General features: G+C 34.2%; 1 protein-coding gene across 7 annotated transcripts in view; it reads left to right on the top strand.

Annotated features, from left to right (window-relative positions):
* The window catches only part of DOP1A (DOP1 leucine zipper like protein A), a 90928-nt gene that overhangs the window by 15947 nt on the left and 48450 nt on the right, over positions 1 to 26531 (top strand). For 6 of the 7 annotated variants that reach the window (XM_046674718.1, XM_046674723.1, XM_046674722.1 and 3 more), the window contains 8 exons: positions 4810 to 5000; positions 7857 to 8038; positions 11693 to 11863; positions 14404 to 14593; positions 18321 to 18419; positions 23592 to 23691; positions 24449 to 24558; positions 25708 to 25816. In XM_046674718.1, coding sequence (XP_046530674.1) covers positions 4863 to 5000; positions 7857 to 8038; positions 11693 to 11863; positions 14404 to 14593; positions 18321 to 18419; positions 23592 to 23691; positions 24449 to 24558; positions 25708 to 25816 — 1099 coding nt within the window. In that variant the 5' untranslated portion in view covers positions 4810 to 4862. Of the gene's footprint in view, positions 1 to 1880; positions 1989 to 4809; positions 5001 to 7856; positions 8039 to 11692; positions 11864 to 14403; positions 14594 to 18320; positions 18420 to 23591; positions 23692 to 24448; positions 24559 to 25707; positions 25817 to 26531 lie in introns of those variants that run through there. The other variant, XM_046674720.1, reaches the window with a different exon arrangement.

The following is a 26531-nucleotide window of genomic DNA, read 5'->3' as shown; positions in this document are numbered from 1 at the left end:
GAATTTAGTTTTTCACCATGGGACATTCCAGAGCTTGTCTGTAGGCTGATGGAGAATGATCCTGTAGAGAGAAACTGGTACTGAAGGAGAGTGAGCCAATAAAGCGCCTGGGGGAAGTTCTTGAGAAGGCAAGAGGAGGTAGGGATCCAGAACACAGCAAAGGGGTAGGCCTGTGGTGGGGGAGGGTCCTTTGTTCCTCAGAACAAGAGGGAAAGTAGAGAATATGGATATAGGTAGAGATAGGTTTGTAAATTTGCTGGGTGGAAAGTAACAGTATTCCTTTTGTTTCTCTTTTCTTAATTAACTTTGAGACTTGGTCCTCAGAAATCATGGAGGGAAAGTAGTATTGAGAGAAGTTATAAAGTAGTTGTGTCAGGCAGGTAAATATACTGAGGAAACACAGTGGATTAGAACAACGTCAAGTACCTGTTTGAAGTTTGTCTTTCTTAAAGTGCAGTCATTTAGCCTGGGTGTATGATTTTTCTCCAGGAATACTCAATTGCTTGGGTTCAGGCATGGAAAAAGTAGATAATTGAGCTCAACCAGGTTTGGAATTTTGCCAGGTAAGCATAACAGGGGGAGTAAGGAAGACACTTCACTCCCTGGCCCTGAGATAGGATGGGTATGAGAAGGAAAAGAGCATCCGTGAGAGTGAAGAGTAGTGATTAAGGGTTAAAACTCTGAAGTCAGACTCTGAGTTTAATCCCTGGCTCTGCTGTTTGTTAGCTGTATCACATTGTAATTCTCTGCCTCAGTTCCTTTATCAGTAAGTATGGATAAGAAAATAGTGCTTACCTCATAGGATTAAAGGAATTAAAGTATGCAAAGCATTTGAACAGTGCCTTTCATTTAGTAAGCACAATATACGGTTAGCTAAGATGCTGTTACCTCTGCTGCATCAGAGGAAGTCTTATCCTTGAAGAACTTAGACTAGAACGTGGCAGGACGTGCAGAGAAAAGCTGAAGATCTGTTGATCACGTATTGGGACTTTCCTAGAGTGCGTACCATTTGAAGATTTGAGACTGGGTCAGATGAGGGGACATACAGAGCATCAGGGTTATGGGTGACATTAATCTATTTGTGAAATACCTGGCAGGTGTTGTCTTCTTGCCATATTGTTATTAGAACTCCAGGGAAATTCTAATTTTTCTGAATTAACTGGCTTTTATAAGTTGGTTAAATAAATGATTTGCTAAAGATTGTTAGTGAAAGTGTCAACATTGAAACCCTGAACTTTTGACCAAAATGAAATAGATTTGTTAGTAATTGTCGCATTTATTTGTTAGATGATAACAATTACTGAATGATAATTTTTCATTTAGTTGAAAAAGTTTGGAAAGAGCATCTACTTTACATATAACATTTTTTAAGGTACTTTCTCTTTCATAATCAACAGGTAGGGTCCCCTATTGCATGCTGCCTTAAATAATTTATTCATTTATATTCTTGGCGTGTGATAAAGCACTTGGACAGTCCCCAGATATGTTAGAATTGGATAATACCGAATATTTCTCTTCCTGCAGCCCTTCCCCTACCTTTCATGGCAAGGGAGGGAGGGAAAGGGAGAGCTCAGCTAGTGATAAACAAACTACCCAAAGGATCTTTGTGTAGTTATTCTAAAATTAGGTTTGCTCATTTTTTTAACCGTTTAAACAAAACTTTTTAAAATTCAAGTGGTCTGTGGACTGTTTCATTTCGTATTTAGTTTTACCTTTTAACACTATAAAGTGTGAAAACATAAATCTGTATTACTTGACAATTTTCTGAGGGCCTAATCTGCCTAGAGAAATCTATAGCTTTTTTTAGCAGCTGTTTTGTTTCATTTTTACATTTGAATGAGCCAAAACACTACACTAAATCCTGTTTTATGAAAATTCAGGTCCAGTTTATCTGAGTTGTAAGTTTGAAAGAACTGCAACTAAATTCTCAAGTAGACTACAGATCAAGTCAGAAAAGCTACTTATTAACAGCTCCTCAAAGAATGATTGTAAGTGCCATCTTGACTTACCTACATCACTTTAAGAAAAAAAAATTAGAATTTTTATTGATTGATTGATTTTTACATTTTCAAGTCTCCTGGTAATATTAAATAGTTTCTTATTGTATCTACTGGGAAGTAGTTTTTTTTTTTTTTAATTCAAACAAGAAAGCTCATTTGATAGCAGTGATGGAAATGTGTATACTATGGTGAGGAATCTTGATTGTGATGGTTTTATGGGTGTATGTATTAGTCAAAATTCGTCAGGTATGTGTGTTAAATATGTGCACTTTAATAAAATAGTAAAAAAAATCACATTTGGCGATGACACATTTTAATTTGCATTCATGAGACAATTAACAATAGATTATTAAGGGTCTTCCATTTTGCTACCAATAAATTCAGAGCCATATCTGACGCTTAATTATAACTTATTAGCCTCATAATTAGCATACTTGCTTCCTAGTACTGTGTTTTATTTTTAATGGTGGTAATAGTGGCAATAACTTTTCAGAGTATTTTCTATGTGCCAGGACTCCGATAACTTTAATATGTTCTTCCTTTAATTTTGAGAACCACTGAGGTAGATATTATCATCTCCTTTTACAAATGAAGAAACTGAGGCTTGGGCATCTTGCCCAAGGTCGTATAGCTGCTATGTAAGTGTTAGAACTAGGATTTGGATTCCTAGCTATCTTGACTTTAACCCCTGTATTTGGGGACTTTGCCTTCTACTGCCTGTCTTTTCATGGGCTGGGGTTTCTACAAAACACTTGTTTTTTTAAATTGAGTATGTATGTTTTTTGCCCTTACCGCCACCTTTCTGGAGAAGAGGCAGCATATGAAGTTTCCTTGATGCAATGCGGGAATATGTTATATTTGCATTATGATCTAAGTGCAATTTGGGTGGGCCATTCACAAATTCTTTGTTAACGAAAGATGAGATAAGCACAGATGAAAGTAAGCATTTAGAAACTTTTATAGCAATCTGATGTTGCTGCAGCAACTAAGTTCATGATTTAATATTTTAGAAAAGTATCATCAGTGATAAATTGGAGGGGAAAAACTTCCTTCACAGATAGCTTGAGGAGTACTAATCTAAGCCATTTAAAATAAAAGATGGAAAAATGGACCTGAGAACTAGAATTTGCATTTATTATATATTGGATGAGAAATTCAAAAGTGGTACATCCCTAAACTTCTCTTCTGATTTATAATGAGTAGTTTTATTTGCATTAAAATCATAGAAGAAGCATAACCAAATTTTTAGTCCTAGGATCTGACCATCTTTTCACATAAAAGAAAGTACTGCAGCTCCTTGCTGATGAAACTTCTACAGAATATCCTTTTCTCATCTTTGAGCTGTTTTCATAAGATTTTGCTTTGCTTGTTCTACTTGAGTGTTACAGGTGTGTATGCCATGTGAAGTTTTTAAAATCACATTTAAATATTTAGAATTTTTTAGCTAAGTAAGTAAGAAAATCCAAATTTCTTACCTGACTCAACTTTTTTAGCTGTGAACGCATGCAAGAGTTATAAATGCCACCCTCTTAGCTTGTCATTATTGGTTAGTATTTTTATATTAAATAAGGAAAGTATGTCTGAAGCATATGTCACTTGAGTTAATATTGCTTCACAATTATATCATTACTTTGATTATAGATAACCCCTATTTTCATTGATAAAAATAATTACTAAATTTCTTCTCGGGTTAATCTTCCCCATGCATGAATATTGTGTACCTCATCTTCAAAATGGATGTGTTATATCTTATACTGGAAATATTGCTAAGGAAAAAAAATGTCCTGTCAGTAAACTTTCTACACGTGCTTTATTCTGTCTACCACTAGTGCATTCTTAGGTTTATTGATTAGAATTCAGTTATTTTATACTTTTTTATACCCTTTAGAAAATCCAGTCAAGTTGATTTTTTGTTCCCCTAAGTTTAATTTGGCTTTGTGGTTCATTCTTCTCTGATTTCTCAGAGGCAAACCTAGAAATGTTTCAGTTTGTTTGAGGGTTCATTCTAACCTTCATTTCATGTACGTCACTGGCTATTAATATTTATTAGTTATGAAAGTTTATGACTTTGTTTTAGTATGTCAGTCTTTCAGTCGTTGGTATCTGAAGCACATATTGGCTCTATGTGTGCTAGTGTATATAGTTAAATCTAGTTTTAAAAAATTTTAGAACCCACAGGTTGATAAGACGACTTGCGTAATTTTTAATTTATCCCCAGTCTTAACCACAATACTTAAACCACTGTGCATGAATCCAGCTTGATCCTCACTACTGTAAGTTATATGCTGTGGAACATACAGATATGTATAAAACATAGTTCCTGCTCTCAAAGACTTATGCTCTAGTGGGGGAATTGCATAGCCAACTCTTCTATAAAACAAAATCAATTTTGAAATGAAAGGTTAAGATGATTTTTGATTTACTAATTAACTTCATATTTATCTTTAATTTCTCAGAGTACTTCAAAATAATATTTTATGTTTGGTTTGCTGCTCCGAGAGTCCAGAGCCTGAAGGTATAACAATGAAGTGGAGTTTTTACCTCATAAACTTTTATATTATTTGTTGCTACAGTCAAATCAAGACTTGCCTGGGGCTGGAGGATTTGCTTCAAAGATGAGTCACTCACATGGCTAGTGACAGCAGGCCTCAGTTCCTTCCCACAGGGACGTCTCCATAGAGCTCCTTGAAGTTTCCTTATGATGTGGTGGCTGTATTTAAGTTAGCAATTAACTCTGCAGCAAGAGCATCTGAACCCCTTTTAATAATTTACTTAGTAACTTTGGTTCCTCCTGCAAACTCTTTTGTAGGTAATGATTTTACATGATTTTGGAACTGGTCTCTAGTGGGACACTGTAGGAGGATGAACACAGAAGAGCTGGAATTATTGAGTGACTCCAAATACAGAAACTATGTAGCCGCCGTTGACAAAGCACTAAAGAATTTTGAATACTCCAGTGAATGGGCAGATTTGATATCGGCACTTGGAAAACTTAATAAGGTATGGCTGTCTTATCCATTTCATAAAAAGGAGTAAAAATGAAATTCCTGTCTATAGTTATTGGATTTCTCTAAATCTTGAAGTAAAGGATTTAAAAGCATAATTAGACCTCAGAATTACTTTTGGTACTGCTGTTTTACTCATGAATTGCATGCCTGTGTAGTGAGGCATATTTTTAAGGCCAAAACAATAGTGCTTGAAAAATATAGTTGTTACCATCATTACCTATAAAAACACAAGACTAAGAAACAACTGTGCCAGCTGTGAGGGCTAATAACTTTCTGTAGTTGAGCAGCAGATGTGGTTCTGGAGTTCCTGGCAGCAAAATGAAAACCTGCATATGGAAAGCAGTAACTATGATGTCCTTTCCAAATGGTATGTGGCAGTAAGGAAACACTTTACATCCAGGCCAGCCTTGGTTATATTCAGTACCTTTTACAAAAGTGACAAGCAGTCGCTTAGAGCTGGGACCTTGGCCTTGAATGATCTTTATTGACATGTCTGGTTTTTATCCACTATTATTATGGTGGCATCACTGATCAACTCATAGCTTTAAATTTGGACCCTGTTTGTTTTTTGTTGTTTTTTTTCTTGACTTAGACCAAATTTTTCTCACCTCACATCCATGGTTTTGATTTTGGAGAGATTTTTTGGATTTTTTTTTTTATGGGTGTTATTGAATAGGAATACTTCTAAATGTTAAATGGGCTGGAGGAGCAGACAATTATTGGGAAAGAAATTTGTCTTAAAATACGTAACAAGGACACTAGTTTTCAACTTTCTTCTTACCATAGATAATTACTTTGATATCTTAAAAGAAAAGCTTTCATTTTCAGTGTGCCAAGGATTTATCTTAAAATTAGATGCACAAATTTCTGTTGGACATATTAACTTCAACATGTATCGTTTGAGGTTTGATAGATTCTCTAAGTTTTCATAACATACCCAAGAAATTGCTTTCAAAAGTATGAGTTTGCTTTAAGATAGGTTCTTTCTTGTTCTGAAGAATTACTAGGGAAGTATGTTTAAAAGCAATTCATTAAAATGTGAAAATTAATTTGCCTAATTAAGTTCATAATTAGATTTGGTTGTTTGTTTTTTGGTGAGGAAGATTGATCCTGAGCTAATATCTGTTACCAGTCTTTCTGCTTGAAGAAGATTGTCACTGAGCTAACACTTGTGCCAGTCTTCCTGTATTTTGTATGTGAGATGCTGCCACAGATGGCTTGATGTGTGTAGTCTGCACCCATGATCGGAACCTGCAAACCCCAGGCTGCCAAAGTGGAGTTCATGAACTTAACCACTATGTCAGGCCAGCCCCAGGACATAATTCGTTTTTTATAGTTAATCAATATTCGTGAAAACATATTTCACTGTATCCAGATGACACAAAGTAGGATTTCCAAGTGATTGATGAAACTTACCTAAAATTGTGGTGAAATATCTCAAGGGTTTTATATTTATCTATATATTTGTTGAAGATAGTCTAAATACTTGTTTTAGCATAAAATTTTGTTTACTAGTATACTAAATTTTCATGTTATTTAAATAAGTTTTCCAATTCAGAAATGCTTCTAAAAATTGGTGCTATATTTTGTTTTTCTCATTTTATTTGATATTAATAGAATTTCTTTATTGAAGCATTTTATTTTATATATCATTAAATTTCCTTCTATAGAGGTACGTATGGTAATAATAATAATTTTCTTTAAAATATATGTAAATATTGACTCTGCTTCTATGTCCAAAATTCAAATTAATATTCTAGAAATAGAAGGCAGCTAGTTTGAAAAAATAAAATATTTTTCATAGCTGTATCCTTAGTGGTGTTTTGCCCTTAATTTACTTTTCATGTATAGATCTAATTTTATTCACATGCATTACATCCATTTAAAAATTGAATTAAAGACTTGCAGTGGGAAGAACATTGAAAATGTCGTATCTAAGTGGACTTCGGTTAGAGCCTCCACTTTTTTTATGAACTGTGAGATCTAATTTGCTGGCTTTTCTGCTGTACTGCCTTGGGCAGGTCATTTTATATATTTTAACCTCAGTTCTTTATTTTGTAAAATAAAGGACTTCTTGTGTGGTTCTTCTAAATTCAGTTCTAGTATATTATTCCATATTCATTCTGAGTGTTCATTTTATAATTTCTGGCAGCACTTGACCATAATACTTTGAAGAACTACATTTATAAGTTCTTTTTGTTACTTAAATAACTAATCTCCTTTGGGTGGTTTGTAAGATAGGATCTTCTATAAATTCCACCCTGATTGTTATCTCTAAAGAAATATTATGGTTGAGTAAATAAAGCAAAATGTGTTTGGTCCCATTGGGAAATTAAGTTAGTAAGAACAAATGGACAATTATAATCTCCTGCAGATTCTTGTAAGCATTAGAATTACTTGCTATAGTATGATACTCTAAAGCCGTGGTTGTCCCTCTTCCAATTACATGTCTCTGTTGATGTCTGGTTTTCTTCATGTATTTCAAACAGTGTATCAAAAATAGATTGAAGGCTGAGTGACATTGGAGAGTTGCAAAAATCTAAAACATTGCCTCTCTTCTGCATATATTTGTTTTGGAAAATATTATTATTTTTCATAAAATATGTTATTTCTGTTAGCACAGAATGGATTTATTTTTTTAAAACAAATTAATATTTTTTTAAATTCTCAGTTTTAATTTCATACACAGTATACAGTGATAGATGTAACTGACAAAAACGAAAGTTCTTCAGTGTCCTCTCAATTTTTTTAGAGTATGAAAAGTTTTTTAAGGGTTTTTGATAATATTAAAACATGGAAATAAAATGAAATATTTTGTTCTCAACTGAATTAAAATGTTTTCTTCAAGGTTTTACAAAATAATGCAAAGTATCAGGTAGTACCCAAAAAGCTGACCATAGGCAAACGCCTAGCTCAGTGTCTACATCCAGCATTACCAGGTGGAGTTCATCGGAAAGCACTTGAAACATATGAAATTATCTTCAAAATCATTGGACCTAAGCGACTTGCCAAAGATCTTTTTTTATATAGGTAAGAATACTTTTACACCTATTTACGTATAAATAAAATATATTCAACTATTTTTGCCTTTTGCAATAAAAGCTAAAAAATTGAAAACTCAGTGATGGAGGTTTTCAGATATTGATCTTAAATATTTCGATAGTGATTCAGAAAAATTTAGAATATTCCTTAATGTAAGATTTTTTTCCTACTTAGATGTCATTCATGAAAAGTTTTTTTCAAAATTGTTGAGACTGCAATGTGTTCTACCTTTTAAGCTTGAGAACTACCCTGAGAAAAAAATAAGATACCTTGATTACTCAGCACTTTCAACATTGTTGACCATTCTCTACTTGAGATATTCTTTTCTCTTGGTGTCTGTGAAGCCACGTTCTCCATTTTAGTTACTTTCTTGATCACTTTATTAGCCTTTCCTCCTTTCCCTGAACTCTACATATGGAGTTTCTTAGGGCTTGCTTAGTCCTGTACGTTACCTTTTCACTTTATTTTCTCTCCTTGGGCAAGCTTATCCATGCCTGTGATTTATCTTTTATGTACTGAATCCCAACTTGATATCACCAGTGTTGGCTTCTGCTTTAAATTCCTGCCTTACTTGCCATTTCCATGTGGATCTTGAAAGGCAATTGAAGCTCAACTTGTTCCAAACTAAACTTGTCCTCTTTTCCCATAAACCTGGCCTTCTGCAATGTACTGAAGCTCAGTAAAGGGCACCACTGTCCATTCCATTTACACAAGCTTGATATCTGAAAGTTACACTTGATATCTTGTTTTCTTTGGCCATATTCTTCTTCTGCCTGAGTACATTCTGTCACTGAGAGTTCTAACTCGTAGTGGGTAAGAACAGAGGCAGTGGAGTCTAATGATTTATCTTTACCACTAGCTAGTTCTGTGATCCTGGGACATTTTCTTCACTTCTGCGTGTGTATTCTCATCTGCAAAATGAGAATAAGATTACAAATTTCATAGGTTGTTAATAGAATTAAAAGAGTTAATATGTGTAAAGTGGTTAGAGCAATGTGAGGCAGAAAGCAAGTGTTCAATAAATGTTACCTGTTGTTCTGATATATGTCCCAAATACATTTACTTCCGTCTCACTTCACCAGCAGCATCCACTCTAAGTAAGCATCATCTCTAGCCTGGCCTTCTCACATTCACACAACATCTGCTCTTACTCTCTTATACTCTTTTCTCCACACAATACCAGAGTAAACTTTTTAATACATTAAATAGATAATGTCATTCCCCTGTTAAAAACCTTCATTGGCTCCTTCGTGTCACACTATAAGAAAAATTCAAATCCTTACCATGGCTTCTAGAGCTTTATGTACTTTGGCCCTGTCTGTGTCCATGACCTTCAGCTCCTACCACTTTCCCCCCAATTTATTCCATTCTGGTAACACGGGTCTCTTTGATTATTCTTCCGCATTTTCTTTCCTTTTCCTTCACCCTGTAATACTCTGGTGTAGATCTCTGATCAAATATCAACTCCTTGGAGGAGACTTGCCTGATTACCCTGTCTGAAATTGCCCTCCCTCTAAATCTTAGTTCTCTGAGTTTTACTGTGATATATTTAGAGGTAGATATCTTTTTATTTTTTCTGGTTGGGCTTCATGGGGGTTTTTGAATCTATGAATCAATTCCTTTAATCAGTTCTGGAATCTCTTCAAATTGCCTTTATCTATTCTCTCTCCCATTTTTTGAAACTATGATTAAACACATGTTAGATTGTCTCACTCTGGCTTCCTCCATCTCTTAACTTCTCTTCCCTATTTTCAAACTTCTTGTCTTTGTGTATTGCCTTCTGGGTAATTTCCTCTTACGTAGCTTCCAGGTCACTAATTCTTTTTCTTAATCTATATGTAAAATGTTTTATTTTTTCCCCCTTCCTTATTGAGATATAATTGATATATAACATTGTGTAAGTTTAAGGTGTACAACATAATGATTTGATATATGTATCTATTGTGAAATGATTACCACAGTAAGTTTAGTGAACACATTCATCACCTCATGTGATTACATGTTTGTGCTTATGCCAGTATCATACTATTTTGATTACTTCAGCTTTATAATATAGTTTGAAACCAAAAAGTATGATACTTCTAGCTTTCTTTCTGAGGGTTGCTTTGGCTATTCAGGGTCTTCTGTAGTTCTAAATGAATTTGAGGATTATTTTTTCTATTTTTGTAAAAAAACGCCATTAAAATCATGGTTGGAATTGCATTGAATCTATAGATGGCTTTCAGTACAATGGATATTTTCACAATATTAATTCTTCCAATCCATGGACACAGGATATCTTTCCATTTGCTTGTGTCTTCACAAGCAAATGGAAATTTCTTTGTTAATACCTTAGTTTTCAGTTTACAGATCTTTTACCTCCTTGGTTAAATTTATTCCTAAGTATTCTGTTGTTTCTGTTCCTGTTATAAATGGGATTGTTTTACTTATTTTTCAGATAATTTGTTGTTAGTGTATAGGAATGCTACTGATTTTTGTATTTTGATTTTGTATCTTCAAACTTTACTAAATTCGTTGATTAGATCTAACAGTTTTTTGGTGGAGTCTTTAGAATTTTCTATGTATGAAATCATGTCATCTGAAAATAGAGGTGATTTTTACTTCTTCCTTTCCAGTTTTGATGCTTGTTCTTTTTCTTGCCTGATTGCTCTGGGTAGGAGTACTGTGTTCCCAGTACTATGTTGAATAGGAGTGGTGAGAGTAGGCACCCTTCTCTTGTTCCTGATCTTAGCGGAAAAGCTCTCAACCTTTCATTATTGAGTTTGATATTAGCTATGGGCTTATAATATGTGGGCTTTATTATGTTGAGATATGTTCTTTGTATACCTAATTTGTTAAGAGTTTTTGTCATGAATGGATGTTGAATTTTGTCAAATGCTTTTTCTGTGTCTGTTGAGATGATCATATGATTTTTTTGTTTTGTTCTGTTAATATGATACATCACATTGATTGATTTTGTGTATGTTCAACCATCGCTGCATCCTGGGGATAAATCCCACTTGATCATGGTGAACAATCTTTGAATGTGCTGCTAAATTTGGTTTGCTAGTACAGTTATGCATTGCTTAATGGTGGGGGTACATTCTGAGAAGTGCATTGTTGTGTGAACATCATGAAGTCTACAGACACAAACCTGGATCATATAGCCTACTACACACGGGGAGGTACTAATCTTCTGGGACCACCATCATATATGCAGTCTGTCCTTGACTGAAACATTATTATGTGGCACATGAATATTTTATGGAAAATTTCTGCATCTGTATTCATTAGGGATATTGACCTGTAGTTTTCTTGTTGTGTCTTTTTCTGGCTTTGGTATCAGGGTAATGCTGGTCTCATAAAATGAGTTTGGGAGTGTTCCTGCTTTGATTTTTTTTGGAAGAGTTTGAGAATGATTGGCATTAATTCTTTAAATCTCCGGTAAAATTCACCAGTGAAGCCATCTGGTCCTTGGTTTTTCTTCATTGGGAGATTTTTGATTACTGATTCAATCTCCTTACTAATAATTGGTCTATTCAGACTCTCTATTTCTTCCTGATTCAGTCTTGCTAGGTTGTATGTTTCTAAGAATTTTCTGTTTCTTTTAGGTTGTCCAGTTTGTTGGTTGTATACTTGTTCATGTCTTTATTTTTTAAACAGTTCTGGATTATTTCCTCTTCTTGCAAATGCTGCCATGTCTGTGAAACCAACATTGCTAAGTTTGTATGAGATCTATTACCTGCCTTTGGGTAAAACACTGAAGCCTGGTCTACAAGGATTACTAACTGGTATTCTTCCTGGCTTAGAAGAAGGATCAGAGTACTATGAGAGGTAAGATGGTGCTGTTACTGGTGCAACTAAGTAATCGAAGTCATGGATTTTTCACCAAGCATTCTTAGATCAGTAATGTTGTAACCTTACAAAAATTAATATTCTAGACACTTCATTATATCACCTGAAGATTTCTGTAGCAAAAAAATTGTTGCAGCGTATGCTGTCTATGTCTCACTCTGAAAATATAGCTAGATAATAAGAGCACAGACTTGGGAGGTAGATGGATTGAGTTCATATCCTACACTGTATTAGCTTAGGAAAGCTTTTTTAATATTTCTGAACTTTTTTCAGTTTCCTCATCTATAAAACAAACATAATACCTATTTCCTTGTGTTATTGTAATGAAATCACTTAGTCCACTGCCCAGCACATATAAGTCACTCAAAAAATTGTCACCTATGATTTAAAATAATAATAGTATAGATAGGACATTTATATTAATTAAAAACTTAGGAAATTGGGCCTTGTGCCAACTGTTTTTAGATTGTTAATGGTGGAAAATAGCCTAGCAACAAGTGCAGAGCTGTTTCACTGGCTGTTGGCATGATACTCTTGATATTTTAACTTTTTAAAGAAAATTATTTCATCTGTTTTGGAGTCTATTATTATTTCTTTGGAAATTGATAGTTGTAGACAATGCATGATGGCATTTTTTAAGTATCTTTAGTATCAACTGATATTCTTACCAAAAAGGAAATTTGGTAATTTGAGTTGAGGTGGCAAAAATAGCAAATGTCAAACTTATTCTTTTTAAGTAGACTTAATTATTTAAATTTAAATAATTTATTCTTATACATTGATCAGCTACACTACTTTATTGTGTTTCATCTGTTCCCACAATGCAGTAAGGATCTAAACCGGAAAATATTGGATTACCCTTATATGCAACTTTGAGAAAAAATAATTTTGTCCTCAAAGCTGATAAGTTGATTTAACATTTTTACTTATTTGCTTACACTTTAGAAACATAATGTGAAATTATTTTATTTAATTTATAAATCAGTTTTGTTTTAAATTGTTACATTAACTCCCCTAAGGGAAGCATAGAATCAGTACCACTTTATAACTCTACTAGTTACAATTAAAAATTTAAAGAGTCAGCCATGTTGGCCTAGTGGTTAAAGTTCAGCATGCTCTGCTTCAGTGGCCCAGGTTTGGTTCCTGGGAGCAGAACCACACTGCTTGTCTGTCAGTAGCCATGCTACAGTGATGGCTTACATAGGAGAACTAGAAGGACTTACAACTGGAATATACAACTGTGTAGTAGGACTTTGGGGAGGATGAAAAAAAAAAAGACGAAGATGGGCAACAGATGATGGCTCAGGGAAACTCTTTCCCAGCAGAAAAAAATACTTGGTGAATCAAGGCATGTTTATTATGAAAAACAAAAAAATTTAACATAAAAATAAATAATGATCTTTATGACAGTGATTTGTCTTTGTTTGAGTTTCTATAACAAAATATCAGACTGGGTAGCTTATAAACAACAAAAACTTATTTCTCACAGTTCTGGACGCTGGAAAGCCAAGAGCAAGGCACCAGCATGGTCGTGTTCTGTTGAGAGCCCTCTTCCCGGTTCATAGCTAGAGCCTTCTCCCTGTGCCTTCACTTAGTGGAAGGGGCTGTGGAGCTCTGAGGGGCTTCTTTCATAAGGACACTAATAGAACGCTAATCTCATTCGTGAGGGCTCTACCCTCATGACTTAAGCACCTCCAAAAGGCTCCACCTCCTAATGTCACCACCTTTGGGGATTAAGGTTTTAACATCTGAATTTGTGGGGGACACAAGTATTCAGATCATAGTATTATGTTTGCCAGTTATTCCACACAAGTTGTATTTACAAAGGATTTGTAAACATGTTCTTCTTTTAATGCATAGATAAATTGAGGCCAGAAGGGATTATACTGTTAGTATTAAATCACATAGCAAGTAAACACTAGAACTTATCAGATTCTCTTGATTCTGAGTCTGCTGTACTACAGTGTAATATATTTTTATCTATTAAATTGTTTATCTTCTGCTAAAAGAAATTAAAGGTAATTAATCTTTAAATGTAATCCTTAATAAAGCAGTAATGCATCCTTGATTTTATCATAGGTCTAATTCATTAAAGTTGTTGTGAATTATATAGTATGATTTCAAAGAGAAGGAAACATTTGGAAATGTCCTTTAAGATTTTGTAGAAAATCCACAGAAGATATGTTCTGCTATAGGATTGCTATTAACTAAAATGTATATAGTGTTTAACAGCCCACTGAGGTACATAGGACTTGTGGTGTGTTTGTTATCTTCATTTTACAGCTGAGGAAACAAGTGAAGCAAGATTAAGTGATTTCCCCAAAGTACACAACTAGCACATGGTGGAGCCAGGACTTAAATCCAGTCCTCTGATTCTAAAGTCTGTGCTGCTTCCAGTCTAATACACTCTTCTCCAGGGCAGTGCGTATCTCTACAGCATGGATGCCTCCATACATTCTAGAAGAGAATAATGATTTATTTTTAACACCTTCTTAAACAGCTTTTTTTTTGTGCCTCAGAACCAACACATTGTTGGAAAAGGTTGCTGCTGCAGTGGACCAGTCAGCATTCTACAGTGCCCTCTGGGGCAGTCTTCTCACCAGTCCTGCCGTACGTTTACCTGGAATCACGTATGTTCTCGCCCATTTGAACAGGAAGCTTTCCATGGAAGATCAGCTTTATATAATTGGCAGTGATATTGAGCTAATGGTAGGTCTACATATGGTTGCTCATTTAACAAATACTTATTTAGAGCCAGGCACACTATTCCAGACAGATACTGAGAATCATGCCATGAACAAAGTTCCTATTTTCATGGAGCTTACGTTTTTCATCATGGAAACTTAAAGGCCAAAATAATCAGTAATTGTTCTTTTTAAAAACTTCAAAAAAATTTTTTCATGGAAATTGAATTATTTATATGTTATATCCATTATCTGTTACTCAAGCAAATAAATGGTCTTTATTACTATCTTGCTGACTGATCAGACTACTGTTAACTTAGCTACATACGTTTTATTTCTCCTAAGAGAAGGTCTAATGGACCTTCTCTGTGATCATAGCTTTCTTTGGTAGGAAAGATGGATTTTAGACAATGTGATAGCCGGAATCTGTGTAGTATTTGTGTAAGAGGACGTAGTACTAAAGCAGGGAAACAGAAGAGAAAAAAATCACATTGATTGCTTGCTACTTTTTAATTTCAAGATTAAGAACAGAAGGAAACCTTTTATCTCCATAGAGTGTTATACTCTTAAAATGAGCAAGGATTAAAAAAAAACCTCAGGGGTCATTTTGAAAAGTTTTAAAAAATTTTGATTAATCATCCTTTACTTTTTCCCTGTATGATTATGAAATGACTGAGACTTTTGTGCAGATTTTTGGTTATATTTATTAAAGTGTAATTAACGTACACTGAAATTAACTCATCTTATGTATACAGTTGTATGAATTTTGACAAACCCATGCAGTTATGTAACCAATGCCATAATCAAGATATAGAACATTTACATCACCCCAGAAAGTTCTTTCCGGCCTCTTTGTAGTCAGTGCCCTTGCCCTGCACTGCCAGGCCCTTGCAAACACTGCTCTGTTTTCTGTTCCTATAGTGGTGCTTTTTCCAGAATGTTACATAAATGGAATCATATAGTATGAGCCACGTATTCTGGTTACTTTCACTTTGTATAACACTTTTAAGATGCATCCATGTTTTTGCATATATCAGTAGTTTGTTCCTTTATCTTTCTCTGTGGTATTATATGAGGGTACTATAGTTTGTTTATTCGTTTACTGATTAATAGACATTTGAGTTGTTTCCAGTTTTGGACAGTTATGAATAAATCTCCTATAAACATTTGCATAGAGCTTTTTGTCTAAACATATGTTTTTATTTCTTGGGAAAATACCTAGGAATGGGATTCCTGGTTCACATGGTAAATGTATTTTTAACTTTTTTTAATAACAATTTTATTGAGATATAACTCACGTACCATAAAATTTACCCTTTTGAATTGTGCGGTTCAATGGCTTTTATATATTCACCAAGTTGTGCAACTATTACTACTATGTGATTCCAGAACATTCTCTTCCTCCCAAAAAGAAACCTCATGCCCATTCATCACACCACATTTCCCCTTCACTCCTGCCCCTGGGAACCACTAATCTACTTTCTGTTTCTATAAATTTGCCTATTCTAGACATTTCATATAAACAGAATTATAAAGTATATAATCTCTCATGAATGGCTTCTTTCACTTATCATAATGTTTTCAAGATTCATCTACATTGAAGCATGTATCATTACTTTATTCCTTTTCATTGCTGAGTAATATTCCATTGTATACCACATTTTATTTATTCATCAGTTGGTGGAGTTTTGAATTAGTTCTACTTTTTGGCTGTTATGATTAATGTTCTGTGAACATTCATGTATAAATTTTTGTGTAGACATATGTTTTCATTTCTTTAGGGTATATACCTAGTAGTGGAGTTGCTGGGTCATATGGTGGTAACTCTATGTTTAACATTATGAGGAACTGGCACACTGTTTTCCAAAGTGATTGTACAAATTTGTATTTCCACCAGCAATATATGAGGGTTCCCATTTCTCCACATCCTTGTCAACACTTGTTATTGTCTGTCTTTTTTATTATAGCCATGCTAGTAGATGTGAAGTGTTATCTTACTGTATTTTGATTTGCATTTCCCTAATGACTAATGATATTGAGCATATTTTTTTGTGGTTATTTGCCATTTTTATATCTTCTTTGGAGAAATATTTATTCATGTTCTTTGCCCATTATTTAAATTGAACTATTTCTCTTTTTGTTGTTGTAGAGTTCTTTATATATTTTGGATATTAAACTCATATGTATAATTTGAAAATATTTTCTTCTGTTCAGTGGATTTTCTCACTCTCTTGATAATGTCCTTTGAAGCACAGAAGATTTAATTTTGGTTAAGTCCAATTATTCTGTTTTTTCTTTTCTTTTTTTGCTTTTGGTATTAGATACTATCTAAGAAATTGTGTGTAATCCAAGGCAACAAAGATTTAATACAACATTTTCTTCTAATTTATGTTTAAGTTTAAAAGAAACTGCCAAACTATTTCCCAAATGGCTATATTATTTTTATGCAGATTTTTAAATGGATTATTATATTTCCTTTTAAGGACTTCATGGAAGCATTAAACAAGTCATTTTTTTTATTTCTTTAAAAAACAACTGCCATAATTGGAAAACTATTTGCAATACATCACAGTCAAAGGACTAATCTTCCTAATATTCAAAGAACTACTATAAATAAATAAATACTAACGATCAATTAGGAAAATGAATTTGAACAGATAGTTAACCTAAAGGAAATAAAAATAATACAAACACATGAAAAGGTACTCAACATTATTTATTTATTTATTTATTTTTTAAGATTGGCACCTGGGCTAACAACTGTTGCCAATCTTTTTTTGTTTGTTTGTTTCTGCTTTATCTCCCCAAACCCCCCCTGTACATAGTTGTATACCTTAGTTGCAGATCCTTCTAGTTGTGGGATGTGAGACACCACCTCAACGTGGCCTGACGAGCAGTGCCATGTCCGCGCCCAGGATCTGAACCCTGGGCCGCTACAGTAGAGCACGCGAATTTAACCACTCAGCCATGGAGCTGGCCCCTCAACATTATTTCTAATAAGAGAAATAAACATTTAAAACACACCAAGATACCAGTTTTCATATAGCATATTGGCAAAAATAAAACATACATGGGTAAACGTGGAAAAACAGAAATTGTCACACATAGCTGATCAGAATATGAATATATATATAACCTTAATAGAAAGCATTACACTATTAGAATGCAACTGCAGATACCTTAAGCCCTGGCCGTTCTCCTTTGAGGAATTTATTCTACAGAGGTACTTGTACATTACATAAGTATATTGCAGCCTTGTTTACAATATTAAATATTTACAAATGGTATAAATGTCCGTCCATAGGAGCATTGTTAAATAAATTAGGGTTTAGTTACGAAATAAAGTACTTCTTTGACCATAAAAAAATAGTGAAACTCTTTATGTAGTGTTAAGAAAAGATCTCCGAAATATATTGTTAAAAAGACAGAGTTTGGGATATACACATGTGTTTTTATTTACTTACATTTGCAGAAAATATCAATAGTAGTACTGATTGCTTGCAAAAAGGAAATTGGGTGTTTGGGAGGCCGATAGGAGGGAACCTTTTTGCTGTATATTCTTTTGTGCTCCTTAATTTTTAAACTATCATAATATATTTACCTATTCAAAATAATCTAAATACATTTAATTATTGGTAAGATGCTGAGAAGTGTATTTTTATTTATAGGAGAAAATGAAGAGTTTTTACATTTTCATGGTAAATAGTTCCCAGTGTAATAGACTATGGGTATTAAAAACTTTCTTATTTCAGGTAGAAGCAGTAAGTACATCGGTGCAGGACTCAAGTGTACTTGTACAGAGAAGCACGCTGGACCTCATACTCTTCTGTTTTCCATTCCACATGAGTCAGGTAAAACATTAATGCTGATATTAATATAAGGCATTCTTTGGAAAATACAGATTCATGATGTGTAGTTATTTTTAATTTGGATTCTTTTATAAACCAGTACGTACATAGAAAACGAGTTCCTTTTTAATGAGTGGACCTTGTAAAAATTTTGAAGAAAAAAGACTTATTGATTTGGATAAGATGTGGAAATTGAAATACATTATTTCATACCTTTAAAAAAAATGTTCTAATGTGTAAAAGGCAAGAGGTAGTACTCATTGCTAATTCTGGGTGAGCCAAGATTCTGAGACCTAGGCCTTCTACCCAGCTGTTATCTCTGTCCTTATGTTATCTTTTCTTGGTTTGGTCATTTCAGGATGTATTTCAGACCCTTAGCAGAATTGGCTGTAATTTGAAAGCCAAATATTTAGTCACTGTGAGTTTGTCTAGTGCTTTTGTTACAAATGACAGCAACTAATTTAACAAATCACAAATGAAGCATTTCGTTGCTGGAACTTAATCACTGTCCTCATTTTTCAAGAAATCATTCAAATCCTTCCGAGTTCTAAACCTTAAGGAGGAGTGATTTAGAGCAACACTTAGTATGTAAGCATTCAGAATGGTGGAACTATATGCCTAACAAAAGTAATAAGGTATAGAGAATTTTTACTTTGGAAAAGTAAGTTTATTTCTTAAAAGTTATTAGCAGAGGGCCCAGCCCTGTGGCCTAGTGGTTAAGTTTGCACACTCTGCTTCAGTGGCCTGGGTTGATAGATTCAGACCCCAGGCACAGACCTATATCACTCGTCTGCCATGCTGTGGTGGTGACTCACATACAAAATAGGGAAAGATTGGCCACAGATGTTAGCGCAAGGCAAATCTTCCTCAGCAAAAAATAAAAATAAAAAGTAGTAGAACAGACTATTATTGGTTTCTACAAGACCTGTGGTTAGTAGATAACTAGTGAATTTTCATTATGATCAGCACTACTCAAATCTTTCTTTATTACTTTATTCCATTTGAAATTGAATTATTAATCATTGAAGAATTTTACACTTCATTGCCTATACTGTCCCTAATTGGGACATAAACCACACCCAGTTTCTATTTTGAGACTTTTTATCTTTAAACCAGAGGCCCTTACTCTGCCTCTGGCTTTTCACAGAAATGTCCACCAAGACATCTCAATGTAATCTAAACTTACTAGTATAGAGGTGAGCAAAGAGCCCACGAGATAGAAATGATTTTACTTTTTTAAAGGCTCATAAAAGAAAGCAAAGAATAGACCAAAGAAATGTATGTGGCTCAAAAACCTAAAATACTTATTATATGGCCCTTTACTGAAAAAAATTATTGTTCTTTACTCCTAAACTTTTCCATTATTTTTTCTCTTGCGAACATTCAACATTATTAGTTTTTCAGTACACTGATAGATGACTCAGCAAGGTCTGAGGAATTAAGTCATGGTAGACTTAAATTGGAAAGAACTTCATTTGCAATCTCACTAGGCCAGTGTTTCTCAACCTTTTTTCAGCTGAGCTTCCTTCAGTACTTTTTCACTCCACCACATCTGTATCCCTACCAAGAAGATTTTCTCCAGCCTTACCTTCTGTAATTTACAATATGAAAATAGTAGCTATTTTGAAAGTGTTTTTGAAGCACATACCCTGTCCAGGCTCAATTCTAACACTCTTCCCTCCGTTACTGTACCAAATCATTAGATTACCTGAGAATAAGGGTCATGACAAAGTCATCTTTGTGCCCCGCTTTCCGTCTTTCTATGTCTTGCCTATAATAGACACTCAGCAAGTATTCATGGTAATTGTCACTTGAGAGCCTTCATTACCGTATCCCAAAAGAGTGATTGCTGTTAGGAGCTTCAGCACTTAAGGAGTTGTTAGACTCTTTATTTATTTCATGGAAAGCTGACCCTAATCTTGAGTAATCTCTAGTACTAACACCTTTGAGATGATAATAGAATTTTTTTCTATATTAGAAATATGTGGTGATGTCAGTAGGAATCAAGAAGTCACTTCTTTCTTAAGAGCAGTTTTTCTCTCAAAATAAGATTGGGAGACATTTGTACTTTTTAAAATTTTGTGACAGTATCTATAATCTGCATATCTGATGTTGAATAGATAGCTCAGCAGTTCTTACATTCTCTAGTGTCAGTATCTCATTGCACTCTTTAAAAATATTGAGGATCCAGGGGCCGCCTCCTGGCCGAGTGGTTAAGTCCATGCACTCCTCTTCAGCGGCCCAGGCTTTTGTGGGTTCAGATCCTGGGAGTGGACGTGACACAGCTCATCAAGCCATGTTGAGGTGGCATCCCACATAGTAGAACCAGAGGGACCTACAACTAGAATATACAGCTATGTACTAGAAGACTTTGGGGAGAAGAAGAAGAAAAAAAAAACATTGGCAACAGATGTTAGCTCGTGCTAATCTTTAAAAAAACAAATATATTGAGGATCCAAAAAAACTTTTGTTTATGTAGGTTGGATCCATCTATATTTATCATATTAGAAATTGAAACTGAGAAATTTTTCAGTATTTACTAATTCATTTAAAAATAACAATAACAAAGTTACTGCATTCATATAAATAACATCTCATGAAAGCAACTATTTTCCAACGCATTAAAAAAAGTTAATGAGTAGAGTAGCAGTGCTTTGTATTTTTGCAAATCTCTTTAATGTCTGGCCTAATAGAATAAAATGCTCATATCCACTTCTGCATTCAATCTGTTGTGATTTTTTTCTTTTGTTTGAAGTATGTGAAGAAAATCTGATCTCACACTGATAAGTAAGTTGGAAAAAAAGGAGTATTTCAATAGTCCTTCTGTCAAAATAGCACATTCTTCTTTGATACTACACCAAAACTCGACAAAGTTGTAGTTTTACAAAATTAGTTGCAATATGGAATCTAAAACCATATCAGTGAACTTTTTGTATTCTGTTTTATTGAAATCTGCTGGTCTATCTTGCACTTTGAATGGGTCTTTTTACCTATACATGCTTTTGTAACATCGTGATTGGTTATTTGGAAAATGTTGGTTTACTGACATGCAGATCTTCCAAATGTTAACACATTTCATTATAGAATAACAAACTATCACATTCATTACTGTCACCACTGATCTCATCAGTAAACTTTTTTAGGCGTTAGGAGGCTTTCAAGCCAATTCAATTCAACACAATACAATTTCAAGGCAAATACAAATTTTCCAAAATTCTAATTTTCTTGGAAACTCAAATTTTATTTGTAACAATGAATATTGTTTTCCTTGAAGTGACAGGCTGACTATTTATTTTTTAGAAAATGTCTGCCACATGCCCAAGCCTGAATAATCACAGTTTGTGTCAGTCATGCTTTTAGGTAAAAGTGATAGACTTTTACCTAAAAAAAGTCTGGAAAAAAGCTGGTAGGTCAGCTCACAATTCAGAGTCACTTAAGTGCCTTTCCTTGAGACGTCTATCATCCTTCAGTACACATCACAAGTGCTTTATGTGTACTTCCTATTTTATTACACAGAATGTTAAAAGACATGTACTAAAGGGTCAATATTTAATAAAATAAGTTTTTGCTGTTTCATCAAGAACATTCTTAAGTGAAACTGGCTTTTTTTTTTTTTTTTTGCTTTGTCTCCCCAAATCCCCCCAGTACATAGTTGTATACTTTAGTTGTGGGTCCTTCTAGTTGTGGCATGTGGGATGCCACCTCAATATGGCCTAATGAGGGGGGTGCCACGTTCACGCCCAGTATCCGAACCAGCAAAACCCTGGGCTGCAGAAGCGGAGCACACAAACTTAACCACTTGGCCACCCCTGGCTTTGTTTTTTCTTCTTGATTTGACTGCAAGTACATAGCAGTAAAAGATACAGTGACTACAAGTACAGTGGATGCCGTTGCTGTACTGCTTCATTTCTTGCTGAGATGCCAGCAGTTTTACCCACTATCACATGATCAGAGCAAATGTTAACAAAGCAGAAAAGGCAAATAACATCTTGGTATTGTTATGAATATGGTTCTTAACCATATGGCCTTCATGAAGGGGTGTGAGATCCTTAGGAGTCTGGGGGCCACACTTTGAGAATTGCTGAGAGTAATAGAAGACATCTATGTTCAGATGAGTGACTGTAATTTGTTGACTTCTGATGATCTGTGTTCTATGACATCTCGGTTGTTGCTCTAAGATTCCTTTCAAACAAATAAGCTGGGTGTATCCCTTTCTACTACTGTCAAAAGGCGTGGTGAAATAAGAAGTTCACTAGTCTATGGTTAAGGAGAGATCAGTTCTCTGTCCAGCTGGGGCTCTAACCAGGCTTTGGAATTCAGCTACATATTTAGGCCCTGTGAAGCTCTGGTCTTCTGTTCTAGAAGGGTTGTTAGACTAGTTGATTTCCACATTACTTTCTAATGCTCAGATTCCAAGATCCTATTCTAAAGTGATTGTCTAATAATCTTAAAACTAACAGCGATTTAATTAGCTGCCTTCCTTTTACTGTTCTTTTAACTTTACCTCTTATAGCTAAAACCAGATCTGCTTTAGAAAATCATTTTTTGAACTCCTACTTAAGGCTGTTAAGAAAGATGTAAATAAAAAATGAATTATTTCTCTTTAAAAGATCTGGAGTAAAATGAACAAAATGTTAAAATTTGTTAAAGCTGACTGATGAGTACAAAAGCATTTATTGTTTTCTATATTTTTCTATATGTTTGAAATACTTCAAGATAAATTCCAAGTCTTTCATTTCTTGTTCTTTAAAAAATTTATGAAGATAGCAAACGTCTAAAGAGTTTGTAGTCAAGTTGACAACACTGTGAATGTGAAAGACTGAAGGCATATGATTTCCTTGTATTTGTCCCATCTTGCTCCATTTCCTTTGTTTTGTGTCAGATTTTGCTAATATTGGATAGGATGAAGAACTTTGAACTGGAGGTTAAAATAATTCAGTTAGAGTTTCAACTACACAAGTAAATAGCTCCGTTACTCAACTTTTTTAATGTTTCCTAATATATAAAGCGGAAGCAATTCTTATGTTTGAAAGATCAAATAAGATAATGTTATTTGAGAGTACCTGATAAGTCCTAAAGTTCTGAATGTATTGCCAGGTGCTATTTTTTTAAAGAGAAAGAAAGACATACTTTTTTGTATGTGACTAACTACAACCACATTCCTAACTTTTTCAGGCCACTCGACCAGATATGATCAGGATCTTGTCAGCAGCCCTTCATGTAGTACTAAGGAGGGATATGTCCCTGAACCGAAGACTTTATGCATGGCTTCTTGGTAGGTGTTTGATGTGGTTGGTCTTAGCTGGGAAAAGATGGAGAGGAATTTGCCATACTTAAATATTATCAGGTTGTGTGTATGTCCTAAATGAAGAAACTAAAATTTTGCTTAAATGGACAATAAAAATAGAAACAGTATTGTATATTGCATGAAGAAATTTAATAAACTTCTTAGTCAAAGAAGCTATTTTAATCCATGGGTCATGTTCCCTTTGACAAGATTTCCTCCCCCCCTTATAAATTGAGGTGGTTATTCTATAAGTATGTAAACAAAGAAGGATAAATTAATAAAATAATGAAATAATTTCTAAAACTTGGAAGTCATCAAAGGAATCAGACTAGTGTTACTGTCCCACACGTGGTTCCAGTCTCCCACTCAGGCAGTAAAACATTGTGTACACTTTGTTCTTCCATGCTTTTTGTGAGTGTTTGGCCTGTCTTCACAACTCCTCACCACCTGGAGTGAGAGTGGACAATGTAACTTACCTTGGATTTTCTGAATCTTCATTTATTTCGCTGTTCATAAGATTGAAAAAAAAAAGATAATTCTGGAAGAATACTATGATACTCACTTACATATTGAATTGGTTTCCCTTTATTAAACTATCTAAAATGATCTCTCTTGCTGACATTGATTGGGCTACTAATTGGTAAGTGTTTAGTGCTGTTTTTGAGATATTTGCTGTTTTGGTATTTAGTAAACAACAGTTTTGGGAATTCCATTTTAATTTATTTTGTAATTTGTTTTCATGGAGGTTTTGATAACAACGGTGCTATCATAGGACCCAGAAGCACAAGACACAGTAACCCTGAAGAACATGCCACTTACTATTTCACTACGTTTTCAAAAGAATTGTTGGTTCAGGTAATGAATACTTTCATTTTATTTTTTTGGTTAACTCCCTGACCACTAGAGTTACTCAACAAGTGTTAAGACAAGGTCCTGCCTTAATTGAATTGATTCACAGTTGAAGGGGTAGAGACACGACTCACAAACTTGCTAAGAATGACTATAACAAGCAAATGACTACTGTAAAGCGAATAAGCATAAGCTAGAATCACTTCTCTGTAAGTCCAGAGACTTCTTTTTTTACTTTGTTTTCATGACTTTATTAAAACATAGTTGCTGGGGCTGGCCCCGTGGCCGAGCGGTTAAGTTCGCGCGCTCCGCTGCAGGCGGCCCAGTGTTTCAGTTGGTTCGAATCCTGGGCGCGGACATGACACTGCTCATCAAACCACGCTGAGGCAGCGTCCCACATGCCACAACTAGAAGGACCCACATCGAAGAATATACAACTGTGTACCGGGGGGCTTTGGGGAGAAAAAGGAAAAAATCTTTAAAGAAAATATAGTTGCAGCTTCTCACCTGTCTGCCCTATGAAAGTTGGAGCTTTTCCAAAAACAAGCCAGGACCTATGTTATTTCCTCCCAGGGAAATGTGGGTTGCAACAGGAATCTAAATGTGATAAAACTACTATTGTAATGGAAATGTTAAAATGATCTATAGGTTTATGTCATATTATTTTTACTTCAATTATATTTGTTGAAGATATCTGAAAATAATCTGAGAAAATACGTAGTATGTGAAGCATTTTAAAATGAGTCAGATTACAAGAATGTAGTTAGTTTTGAGTCACTAATGGGGAAATAATTGTATACTAGCAGATATTACCATGAAGTGGCATAGTTTGGGGCATATGGATGTTCTGCTTAGAAATATTTTTATCTTTTGGGCAAACAAATAACTCATGAATTTGTTTTTCTAGATTTTCTTTAACTTTTCCACTTTTTTTCTAGAGAAAATGTAAGCATTTTTCCTTCTCTCAAGACGAATGAGTATAATTTTTTTTCCCCCTAGCAGAGGGAAAAAGCCAACTTCAGTGAAAGAGCTTCAGAAAAGCAGTGGGGAATGTAAATCTCCATTACATATGGTTGTATTTAAAAATATTTCTTTTAGAAAAAAATCTTTGAATTTGTTTATTTAAATGACTAGTGTACTTTTTCTTTTTTAAAGGCAATGGTGGGGATCTTACAAGTGAATGGATTTGGAGAAGAGAGCACTTTAATGCAGGATCTAAAACCTTTTCGTATTTTAATCAGTTTACTGGACAAACCTGAGCTAGGTAATATATACTTCCTAGAGCATAAGGTCATATGTGGTTGTTTTGTATTGTTTCATGATAAAAATAAAACAAAGTCATTACTTAGAAAAATTGCTATATTTTGAGGCCTTTAAGTACATGTTTTCAATGATTTCTTACCTAAAAATGACTCTAGGATATTAAGAAAATACAGATGTACATCCAACTGGTATGTTGTCACATATCAACCCTGTACTGTGTTTGTAGCAGAGGAGTCATTTTAAAGATACTATCTAAACTCTTCCTAATCCTGACTAAGTTACTAAAATTGAAACATTTGTGATCTGTCAGGGCTATCTTATAGTTTCACAGAATTCAAGGACTTGAGCAAAATATTTGGCTTATATCCCTCAACTTCCTTCCCCATATCCCATTTGTTTTGTATGTTTTCCCTTTCTTCATTGTATATTTCTTATATATTAGACCTAGTGGGAAGTTAGTTATGGCACCTGGGACAGAAATTAAGAAAAACCATAAATATTAGCAAGAGTAAAATAATAAAGTATATAATTTTATTAAATTATATGCAGATGTTTTAGCAAATATGCTTGTCTCACCAACTCTTAAATATGAAAAATTTTAAATATAAAAATAACTTGAGTTGTATCAATGGCTTTGAGAATTTATTTTAGCTATTATGTGATAATAAATGAAGCTCAGGCACTTTTTGAAGGAGGTTGGCATCTATTACAGCAAT

This window comes from Equus quagga, chromosome 11 (assembly GCF_021613505.1).
Source record: "Equus quagga isolate Etosha38 chromosome 11, UCLA_HA_Equagga_1.0, whole genome shotgun sequence".
In the NCBI taxonomy this organism is placed as follows: Eukaryota; Metazoa; Chordata; class Mammalia; order Perissodactyla; family Equidae; genus Equus; species Equus quagga.
Note: the sequence above shows the minus strand (reverse complement) of the source record. Positions and strands in the feature narration are given on the sequence as shown.